Source organism: Scardinius erythrophthalmus (assembly GCF_964197995.2).
Source record: "Scardinius erythrophthalmus genome assembly, chromosome: 18".
NCBI classification, from domain to species: Eukaryota; Metazoa; Chordata; class Actinopteri; order Cypriniformes; family Leuciscidae; genus Scardinius; species Scardinius erythrophthalmus.
Window position 1 is genome coordinate 9,580,457 of NC_138238.1, and position 12,625 is coordinate 9,593,081.

Consider the following 12,625-nt stretch of genomic DNA (forward strand, 5'->3'; position numbering starts at 1 on the left):
ACTACTGTACATGTGAGCAACATAATCATAATTTGCAATTAACTATGCTATATCTCACGGTCTTCTAGACAAAGGGACAGAAAGCTGAAATCTCTAGAGGCTTATTTTCCGTATGTGTCCTCATGGGAACCAATTATACAAAAGTAATTTGAAACCTGCACCTACCTAGCCTCATTTTGGTGGATCATTCAGACATTCATATAGTATACACCAGGTGTATGCACATTGGTTTTGCTATTATAATTTATAATGTATGTAAAATGGCTAAATCAGGGTAACAATGGATGAACTGAATCTTTTAAAAGGTTTGGTTGTAGGCCTGTACAAATTATTATATTTTAGAGTTTAAATTGGTCAATGCTGAATCAGTAAACTACTTAAATACAAGAACATCACATAAAGACATTAATGTTATAAAACATTTATTTGCAAGCAAAATGATTTAAACAGTGAGCAAAAGCACTAAAACTCATATCCTAATAACTCACGTTTCCTAAAATAAATAATAACCATAAAATACAACAAAAATATCAGATGTGCCCGCTGTGCACCAACCAGTAGTTGATAAACAGAAAATGTAACCATCTAAGGACTAAAATATTAAGACGTGTCTTCTTGTTCAATTTTTTTGCAAATGCAATTTCACAAATATTTAATCTTTACTAAAAGTTACGAATATAAATTTGTCAGTAAAAAATTTAATTTGGAAAACCCTTATAAAAAACTATTTCGGTAACTTTTAAATTTTAACATCAAATTGGCCAAGGAATTAATTGCTTCTCATCAGTCAAATTGACATCTCTGCTTGTAAAACACAAAAATAAAGTGAATTTGGACATTTGGTACAAAAATAAGTTAGTTATACATGCTAGTACAACAAATTTACGTTCATGTGAACTATAATATACATACTTCTTCAGTAATGATAATCATCGATAGCAATGAGTAATTGAATGAATTTCAAAAAGTCATATAAAACAGATGTTACTAGCCACAAAAAAACTTTAACAGCTGGCCGAATTACAAAGACAATGTATTTTTGTTTCAAAGTCGTGAAAGTATTAAAAACACCACAAATCTCCATGCAATTCCATATCATGTATCCCTGGAATGCCGCTGAACACTTAGTGTAAACATGCCCTTTCTCAGAACACAGTGTTTTTTTTTCTTTACATATAGTTAAAACATACAGTCAAGGGAGATGTGATTAGATTTGGCTTGATTATCAACCCATATAACTATACACTGAAACTTCAGAACAGATAGTTTGGGTGGCAGTACTGTTCAATATGGTCCCAAACCACTAGATTGTTCGAACTGTCCTTTCATATTTGGTCACATACTCAATATAAATACCCATTCGTTAGCAAACGTAGCAAATTAAGGCAAGTTTCAATAAGATGGGACCTACATTCTCTCTCAAGTGTCTTTTGCAGTATTTGGCGTCACCATTCTCCATTCAGGGCCTGTTGGCAGAATGCCTGGGCTTGGGGAATGTCCATGACTCATCTCTCCTTCCTCTTCCCCTCCCTATAGGAGTATTAGATAGCCTTGACATCAATGAGGTGGCTGTGTTGGGCACCTTGCCTCAGGGACTTGATGTTTTGTAGCCTTCGCCCATGCAGAGTGAAGCGAGACCACGCCAGCAGCTGCAGAAGGGCACAGGTAATGGGCACAAACACAAGCAGGTAAAAGCAACCCTGACGCAGTGGCACAGGGAAAGAAGGAGCTGCAATCGGTGCTTCTGCCACTGAGTTCCTCTCGAAGATGTCATATCCTGGAAAAAGATAGTGGAAATGATGACAACTGAAGATTAAAAGTTTGAGTTTTTTAATCTTAGAAATGTATTTTATTCAGGATGCATTCAATTTATCCAAAGGTCAAATCAGTTAAGACATTTACAATGTTACAAAAGATTCAATTTTTTTTTATTCATGAACAATTATCATCATGGTTTCCACCAAAATATTAAGCAGCACAACGTATTTCAACTGATAATACTAAGAAATGATATTAGAATGATTTCTATAGGATCATCTAACACTGAAGACTGGAGTGAATCGCAATAATGTTATTTTTGCTGTTTTTTTGATCAAATAAATGCAGCCTGGGTGAGCCACTTGATTTAATATTTTGCCATCTAATTTAAAATGTACTGGGTCAAACAAGAACAATGCATGAGAGAGATTCTTTGTCGTCGCATCTGCCAAATGATTAAATGTGAATTATTAAATGTGATTGTTGCTTGCAATGCAGGTTTATTCACAGCACACACACCTGTGTAGAGACACAGCAACCAGGTACCAATGAGAGGGGCAAAGGTCTGACCAGGCTTGGTTACCAAGGCAACCATGCCAAAGAGCAGGGCAGAAGCTGCTTGTTGCCGGTGGTTCAACACAAAGTCCTCATCCACTAGGTCTGTGATCACCAGGTTCAGAAGTTTACAAGTGCCCTCGGTGAAGACGCGATTACTACGGAGAGATTCAAACAACACAATAAAATAATAAAAATAGATAAAAGACAATGCTGATGAAAGATTATTTGAATCTGTTCTCAGAGGCTAATGTGCATCTTTTTATTAATTAATCGGTGTTAATCTTGTCAACTTAATAAATGGAGAAAATGTTTGTTTTTTGTCAAAGATAAAGAATAGCACAAAAAAAGACAAAAAAGTGAAATGCACATTATCACAATTAAGATATTTTAATTAAATACTCTAAATAGCTAATACTTAATTTGCAATCTGCCAAGTGTTCCCTAAAAGGAGACCAAACTTAAGTCTGCACGTATTACTCCACTTCACAAGGGAGGTGATGTACTTGATCTTCATCATGTTCTATGTCTAAAGTTTCGGAAAAAATTCCGCATTACTTTCACATTATTTATGTATTAATAATATTTTATCACCATTTCAATCTGGTTTCAGGACCAATCATTCTACCACTACTGCTTTACTTAAGTTTACTAATGATGTGTTCTCAACTGCAGATGATGGTGAACTCACAGGTGCAATTTTTCTTGATTTATCTAAAGCTTTTGATTTAGTTGATCGATATTTACTTTTAGAAAAACTCCATGTTTTTGGCCTTTCTGAAAATTTAGTTATGCGGTTTAATTCATACCTGCATAATAGAAAACAATGTGTAGTATTAAATGGGAATAAATCAGATTTTCTGGTTCAACCAAGAGGTACCCCAAGGCTCAATATTGGGACCACTTCTTTTTTCCATTTATGTCAATAATTTACCTTTAATTTTAAAAAACTGAAATGTTCAACTTTATGCTGATGACACCGTTATAGATGTATATAATTCTGATATTTCACAAATTCAACTATCTCTTCAGTATGATTTTAATACTTTACAAGATTGGCTTTTGGATTAACGAGTGCTTAATAATAGTCTTGTATTATGATGTTTGGTTATAGACAGATTTGTTCTTGTGTAGTATCATGTAAAGACGGTACTCCTTTGCATAAAGTTGATATTTTTAAATACCTTGGTATATGGCTTGGTTCTGAACTTCCCTTTAAATTACATATTAATCATATTTTACATAAAATCTATTTTCGAATTAGTATTTTACATCGATCTCAAAATAGGAAGAAATTCATAAGAAACTTGTTTCTCAACTTATATGTCCAATCATTGATTGTGATTGTGATGTTGTTTATCAAACTGCATCAAAATTAGATCTTATTCCACTTAATACAGTATATAATAGACTTCACAGATTTGTTTTGGGATTATCTTTTTTTACTCATCACTGTACAATGTATGATGCACTTCAGTGGCCATCTCTGCATTTAATACGACATATTCATTGGAATTTATTTTCAAATGTATTTATTTTAAATATCCTAGTTATTTACAATATTTTGTACCTTTCTCTTTAAATTATCAAGTTAGACACACTGTCCAGACTTTTTTTTTTGTTCCTCGGGTAAAAAATGTTTTTTGGTAAAACAGCTTTTATGTTTAAAGACCCAATAGACTAGAATAATTTCCCTGCGGATATTCAATCTATTACATCATTTAGGATGTTTAAACAAACTTTATCATCTCATTTTGTGTTTCGACTGTACATGCTATCATTGAAGGTGTCACTTTTTATATTTCTTTATATATTTGTGGTTTATATTTTATGTTCATTTACAATTAGATTCATTGATGAGTATACTTTGTTGTATATTTTTTATCATTTAAACTGTGTGGTGTTATTTTTCAAATCATGTTTGTGCTGTTGTTTGGTTTGTTGTTTGTTGATTTATTGTTAATTTGTATTGTGTTTTTATATAGTGAATGTTTTACACTGTATGTTGGGACCCCCTCGAAAATGAGATGGTGCATCTCATGGGGTTAATCCTAATAAATACATTTAAAATATAAACTTTGAACTTCTGAAAATGGAAGGGCTTGTAAGAAGCTCATTTCTCACCTAGCAATAAAGATGCAGAGCAGGTACACCTGGTCCGCCCCGGCTAGAAGCATGGCTATGCTGAGGCCCAGTTTTAAGAGGAAGAGCCAGCGGACAACCTGGTAGACACCCAGTTTTTGGCACAGCGTCAAGAAGTAGAGATTGTTCAGATGAGGTGCAATGTAAGAAAAGCCTGTGTCACAGGAAAATAGAGAATAAGTTAAATACAAATACAAACGGAAATCATAACCTCACAATAGGTTCCCACAAGCAGGTATACATAGCCAGCATTGTTGATGTGCTGTGGCCATGTGAATGATTTCTTTCTCTCTTACCCAGCAGGAAGGAACCGGTGGAGGCAGAGATACGGTCTGACAGGAGGTGCTCCAAAAACAGAGGAAAGAAATTGTTGTTGAAATGGCAGTGGAATACCTGCAGATGGTAGAGGAATATATATATATATAAAAATCGGTTCCCTAATTGGATGATTTTAGACAATACCACTTTAACTTTTAAGTTTTTACATTTACCTGTACAAGGTTCATAGAGACAAACCACATAAAGTTCTTGTGACATGACAGCTGCTTTAGATATTCTCCAAGAGTGACTGGCTTCCCAGGTGAGGTAAAAGGAGCTTGACCGACACTCAGTCTATAAGAACGTCAAGGAGGATGGGCAATCCAACGGGAGGAAAAAAAAGAGAAAAAAAAAGTTAATTCTTACAATAAAAAAATACATATAATAAAAATATGACAAATTCTGATTGGATGAGCAATGAGCATCTATGTTAAAGTTGCAGTAAGCGATTTTTGAAAAACGCTGTTGAAATGTGGATCGGACCAAGCACCAAAACACACGTGTAGCCAATCAGCAGAAAGGGGCGTATACACTCATGATGGGGGAGGAGAGAGAGCTCAGTGCACACGACAGACATTAGCAGAACAACTATAGAAAGAGAGAGGTGGCAGAGAAAATACAAAAGAGGAAAAGGCCAGAGGAATGTAACTTTAAAAAGAAGGGTTACAATCAGGAAAGACCCACATTTAATATCAGAGAAGCTTTCCAGCACTGAAGAGCTTTCCAGTACTGAATTATCATAGTAACACAAATTGCTTTCACTTATTGATGACATACCCTCAGGCGCCAGGCACATCAGCAGATTCCGACATAGTCGTTGCCTGTGTGTGTTGCATGCATAGCGTGTACGTGAACGTAGGGGCGGATGCATCAAAATAGGGGTGCGATCCTTTAGGGTTGGGGCGTGTTTGTTTTAGTGATTTCAAATACCAGAAAATCGCTTACTGCACCTTTAATAAAACTCTCTACCTGCAACCATAAATAGTCTACAGCTAAGCTAATTGTCTATCTATAAACTTTGTTACAATGTTAGTTACAATGTTAGCATTTTCACAGTGCTGAAATTTGTAGTCCACATTTGTAGTAACTAAATAACTCCTTTTATGTTTCATCAAAGAAAATAATATAGGTTGGAAAAATTTGTGGTCGAGTAAATTATGCCAAAAATAATCATTTTAAAGAGTCAAATATTCCTTGAATAAAGAAGCTGGGAACAAATACTGCATGTTCATATCCAGCGCTATCAACATCCCTTCCTTGAGCGAAGCAGTTAACCCCAGGTTGCTCCACGGGGACCGGCTCTGCAATTAGTGTGGTGTAAATTGCCTCAGATGAAAGTAACTGCTAAACGACAAGTAATATTTAGCACTGAAAAACATTAACTCTTACTCAGCAAGTGCTTGGCTCTCGTTCTTGCGTAGAAGGATTTCGTTCTGAAACCGGTGCTGCAGGAGACGTGAAACAATGTAAAAGCCTAGCATTGAGAGAGCGGCTAGAGTCACACAGAAGAGCCTGAAGGAGTAAAAGTCTTCCTTGTTCCAGAAGGAGTAAGAGAGGAAAACGGACAGCGAGCCCATGGCACTAAACAAGGAACTGTGGAAGTTGAGGCGCGTGCGGTCATGTGCAGATACGGCCAGATCAGCCAGGAGGGCGTTGTGGTTGAGGTCGACCACCGTGAGGAAGCCATCGTAAAGGCACAGGCAGATGAGGAACTGAAGTCCAGGCCAGGTCCAGGACACCCAGAAGGCCAGGAACGAGAGGGCAAAGAGAGGCCCGCTACGAGAGAGTGCCTGCAGACGCTTCAAAACCACCTCTGGGGATGTGATCTGGGACCCAGACCTGAGCAATCAAACACAGAGAGAGATTCATTAGATATGTACTCGTCCTATCGAACTGTGGATTTCCAGTTCCAGTGAATAATCTTACTGTGGAGAGCTCAGGAATGAGCGGTCACTCAGCCAGCCAAAGAGAGGGTCGTTTAGGCTATTCCATATCAGAAACACAGTCTATGGAAAAAGAAACAACAAAATGAACAAAACAAAAACATAACTGGTCTCATATTCAGTTTCTAAAGACAGATTATATAAAGTATAAGTAACATATATAATATGTCAAAGGCTTCCGACAAATTAATTATTAAATGCTTTTTAGACAAATAATTAAAAAGTAATTCAAATAATTAGAATATACACTACTGTTATGCTCACCAAGAATGCATTTGTTTGATCAAATCCAGTAAAAACAGTAATATTGAAATATTATTAATTTTAAATTACAGTTTTCTATTTTAATACACTTTAAAATGTAATTTATTTCTGTGATGGGAAAGTGTCACATGATCCATCAGAAATCGTTCTAATATGCTGATTTGGTACTAAAGAAACATTTCTTATTATTATCATCAAGGTTGAAAATAGTTGTGCTGCTTAATATTTTTGTGAAAATGAATAGATTAGAATGTATTTATGCAAGGGATAATCCATGGCTAGCTGTGCATTATACGATTTTAATGCATGACGTGGAGGCAAAGAAGCATCCGATGTGAAGTGGAGTGCATTCAAATATTTTAATGCACAGCTAGTCATGGATTATCCCGCTTATACCATGGTCATTTTTCATCATTGACAAGTTAAAGCCATCATGTTTGCAGAGCAATATTTGACCGGAAGGATAAAAATGATGGTTATTTTCATTAATTATGGCTCGTTAAATCTAGCATTCTGCCCACTTTAAATCAGACAGAGATATAGTAGGGCAATAAGATTACATTTATTTGAATGAATGAATTATAGCATTTATTTGAATTATCAAGAGAGACAGAGATGCATGTGTGAATTACCTGCATCTGTGCATCATCTCTCTCTACTAACAATGAAGCTGTGAGTTTAATTCCTTCAAAAACAGCAATGCTACCCCCTAGTTGCTGAGAAATATAATGTAGGGATTCAGTAGCAAAGCTATTTTAGTAATAGGAGCATTGAAAACCAGTTTCTGTGCTCCTGAAAGTTTCTGTGTGCACACCGCAATCTCTGTGTGTTTGTAGGCTTCAGTGAAAGCAGCATATTTTAAAAATGCACACCAGGACAGACTAGGGTACAATTGAAATAGAAAGCATTTGCAACGTTACAAAAGTCTTAACGGTAACTTTTGATCAATTTAATGCAACCTTGCTGAATAAAAAAAAATATTTCTTACTGACACCAAACTTTTGAACTGTTTTATAATTATTTAGACACAACAATGTATGATTTTTTTTAAATTCAAGAATCTTAAAGGGATAGTTCACCCAAAAATGAAAATTCTGTCATCATTTACTCATCTTCACGTTGTTTCAAACCTGTATGATTTCCTTTCTTTCAAAATATCTTCTTTTGTGTTCAGCAGAAGAAAGAAAGTCATACAGGTTTGGAACAACATGAGGGAGAGTAAATGAGGACAGCATTTTCATTTTTGGGTGAACTATCCCTTTAAATAATTGACATACTATATAAAATAAACCTACCTCTCCCACCCAAAACGATAACTTGTCGATCTTGTAAACAGACACAAAGGTCTCCACGTAATACAGTAAGAAGACGTTGTGGAGAATGGAGACGAACAGAGCCAGGGAGCCATAGAGCATAGCTGTTGAGACGCCCTGGCAGAGGCCCCATACCCTCCTTCCCATCCTTTGCTTCTTCTCCTCCACGCAGCACTCTACACGTCCCACAGGCCGAGCAGGGTGGGGTCATCGCTCCATCCGCCCCTGCAAACAGACAGACACCAACACAAACCGACCAGTTCAAAACCATGCAGTCTATTATTCTGTGAAATATGAGGCTGGGTTTAGTTTGGAAATTACCATTATTTGAATTAGATTCAGAGAGCATAATTGGACAATGGCCAAGCCAATGAGAAAACGGAGCATCTGTACCACATAATCAAGTGGCTTTGGCTTCATTTGAATGATTCAGCAATTTGCTTGATATGAATCTGGAAAAACAGGCTAACACAAAACCTTCCTCTGAGCTAAAATATTAACAACGTGGGGGAAAGCTGAGAGAAGAACAGGACCAAAGATGAATCACAGCTTTTACAAAGTTAGTCACGGAAATTGTGGTTATTTTTGTATGAAATTATAATTATTTATTTCTTTCAATACAAGTTCATTCTCAAAGCAAAAAAGAATGGGAAAATACCACAGTGAAAAGATCTCTTAAAAAAGGGGCTTCCGTTATGTTTCCATGGAGAGTGTTATGGGGAATTAGCGATGAAAGCAGCCAATTTTCCATATCCATAATCACAAAAACAGCCTGGACTTCTTCACAGAGTGTCGTGTGAGCGGTTATTCAGTACTTTCCGGTCACACCTCCATATTGTGCCTGTAAAAATGATTTCTAACAGGAAAAATGATGATAAATCCCAGTGTGAAGTGTAATTGCACATGAACCTTAGATTTTAATGAGCTGGATGATCTCATCCCAGCTTCAAAGCTGACGATAACAAACACTGTTATTTAGTCCAGAGATTTCCCAGGGGTGAATGTGAGATGTAACCTGAGCACCATTAGTGTAGGCTGAGGCCTGTGTTTGCTATCAAATATTGAACGGTTTCCAATAGTGCGGAGAAGTCATGTGAATTTCCTTACACACAGGGAATCCGTCATTGCTTTAAAGCCAGACATCCGTGACAACCTTTCGCAAATATCACTAACCTTACTTTGGGACACATGGCATATCAAAAGGCAAATTAAATTGCTTTCTGGCTTCGTTCTGATAGGCAGCACACCTGATGTTCACATACTGTGCAAGCTCACACAAGTCCTGGAATTCTTTGAAAGCCACTGTTCTTATAGTTAAAGTAACATTAAAAATAACCTTGCCCCCAGCTCTTTGAGAGAACAATGGATTACAGTTCTGGGCGGTTAAACTACCCTAAACATATGATTTCTAAGCAGTGAAGCAAAACGCACCTCACTGGATCGAATTGCACACAGTGATTCTCTCATCTCTGAAGGACAGGTGGCTGCTTCCCAACAGATTCGATTCAGCAATCTTTGATCCAACACGAGATCAAGTGCCATGGAGCAAAACACCAACATTTTGGCAGTGCTGTGTTACAGTGACAGGTTGCCCACCTGTGTCTGTTCTCCAGAGCAACAGGATGCGTGGGAACTATTCTTATTTACAGACCGTAACATTCAGTTCACACTCTTTTAACACAAATGCTTTGACACACATAAAACCAACAGTCAAACAGCTAGGCTACTTTTCACAGAACTCTCTTTCTTGTATTCAGTCAGCACAAAGATGTTAATTTCCGTAGCCAATTTAAAATGGCCATAAGGGTAGAATAAGACATCTTACAAAACCCCAAAAGTTATGTATATTTATTAATTCATGGGCACAATAATTAGTTTAGAATGGAGGCAGAATATATTTATAGTTCATTTAAAGACAAACTTAAAATATATACTTTAAAACAAATTAAGGACGTAACAATGACTAAATTCAGATGGCACCATTCTACTCAATTATAGGTTGACAAAAAAGTGGTAACACTTTATTTTACAGTGTCCTTGTTACATATGTTACATGTACTTACAATAGTATTAACAGTTAATTATGCATAATTACATGCAACTAACCCTCAACCAAACCCTAATCCTACCCTAACTCTATAGCAAGTACATGCACTTAATTAATATTACTCAGTACTTAAATATATAATTACACTGTAACAATGACACCGTAAAATAAAGTGTAACCAAGAAAGTTAACATATGGAAATATTAAGTACTTATCAATTTATATAAATTGATAAGTACTTAATATCTCTATATATTAAAAAAATTTTGTTTTAAACAATTATAGGTTGTAATATATGGAAATATAAGTACGTAATATTTCAATATATTAAAACTTTTTTTGTTAACCTATTATTGAGTAGAATGGGGCCATCTGAATTTAGTCATTGTTGCGTCCTTAATTTGTTTTAAAAATATCTATTTTAAGTTTGTCTTTAATCACCATTTAAAAATAAAATAAAAATTAGTAGCCTATGTGTTCCATAATCATATGAATGCAACTTATAGTCATTTCTAAACATGTACTCCATCTTCCCCTATTATGAAACTTAATTAATTAGCTCTTTTAAACGAGACCATGATCACACTATCAGGTTCCTGACACCTGTAAGTACATACTAAATATCCATAAATATCCAAAATTAGTGACCACCGAAACACGGATACGTGACGTCAAAGGGGCAAATGAAAATGAAAATGCTGGAATGTTATGACAATGACTGCTTTACCTCGACGATTATGCTTTGATATTAGATTTAATATTTCTGAATAATTGTTTAGAACACATTCCATAACCGAATGTATTCGTCTTGACTGATATATTCTTACATTCGCTAGGGCATAATGATACAGTGTTTCACTAGTAACGTTAGATTACTAGGGCTAGCCGCTCACATTAGCGACTTCACTCATTGTAATTCACCACGCTGAGTTAAGATTGTTTGAATTTTATGAGCTGCAGGAAAATCACACATAGCCTACCTCGTCAAACTGAGACTTTGATATGAGACGTCAAACTTTAAACCTAAAATAAACTACTAATCCTGTTCTGAGTTAAGGTCGCTAGCAGGCTATCCGCTTTCATATCAAGCAATGCGACGTGTATCAAGTCACAGCCCGCAGACAGACACTTCACCAGTCTAGTTATCAGAGAGAGAGAACACAATAATATCAGTCGATCGTATGATTTTAGATCGTTAGGCTGTTGGACCCTTACCATGTGGAGTTGATGTCAAAGCTGCAGTCACCTGATGATCAAAACAGACGCTATAAACGTTTGTAGAGTTCACAGTTGTATCGAAACATGTGATGTGTTGGATGAGGAAGCCCGTGTCGTCACGACAATCCCTCCTCCTCCTCCCCATTACTCCAGCTGCCATCTGTACACGTAGCCTACGCACACACACACACACACACAGACAGGCACGCACTCATTTGGTAAATTTCACATTATTCTGACTAGCAGTAAAGTTTGTAACATAATTAAGGAGGAAATGCATGAATGCAAATTTCCAAAGCTCTGAAAGGCTGATACTGGCACGTTTTCTTCTTGTATGGACACGTGAGCAAGTGGCAACTAAAGCTGAGGTCTATTTCAAACAAAATAAAATTTAGATTATATATTGATGAATGACCATTCTCATAATATCCATTCAAACAATAAGAATTCATAGTCTTCAATCTGTATTGTAGAACAATGCTTATATAGTAAGAAGCTAAGCTACATATGCTCGACTAAAAAAAGCTATTGAACATATTAACATAGTCAATTCTATTATAACACTATTTGTTTTTATGGGAACCTTCTAAAAATTATTTGAAAAGAAAAATGAAGATATCATAAAAAAAATCCACAATTTAAATAGGCTAAATATTTAAAACGTATTATGCCACAATATCTCAAATGCATTACATAGCAAATTTTAAACAGTTTAAACTTTAAACATTTCTGAAATGGCAATACTGGAAATAATATTTACAAAAACATTGTTTTGGACAACAGTAATTGGAATTAGTTAAGTAGATACGACTTTTTGTTTAAAACGTATCTTCTGTAGATCGAGCACAAATATGATTTTGGAATTTTATTTTTATCAGACAAAATTCACAAAAAACTGTTCTAATTTAAGAGGGGTTTGAAACCAACATTCAGAAACCACTTCTAAAAAAAAAAAAAAAAAATGCATTTGTTTAAATGGAATTTTGATTCGTAACCTTATAGTTGCTGAAATACAGCTTTCTGAATTTCCATGTGACAACTAACCCCAGTGTCCCCTACATGTTGCA

General features: G+C 35.8%; 1 protein-coding gene across 1 annotated transcript; it reads right to left on the reverse strand.

The window, feature by feature from the left end:
* Positions 1-407: 407 nt before the first annotated feature.
* mfsd13a (major facilitator superfamily domain containing 13A) lies at positions 408-11,894 on the reverse strand. The gene is made up of 9 exons (XM_081392220.1): positions 11,556-11,894; positions 8,276-8,518; positions 6,700-6,779; positions 6,163-6,612; positions 4,947-5,067; positions 4,752-4,848; positions 4,438-4,609; positions 2,278-2,471; positions 408-1,777 (listed from the first exon to the last, which is right to left on the reverse strand). The coding sequence occupies exons 2-9, from the start codon at positions 8,438-8,440 to the stop codon at positions 1,542-1,544; spliced, it is 1,515 nt and encodes a 504-aa protein (XP_081248346.1). The 5' UTR covers positions 8,441-8,518; positions 11,556-11,894; the 3' UTR covers positions 408-1,541.
* Positions 11,895-12,625: the final 731 nt, after the last annotated feature.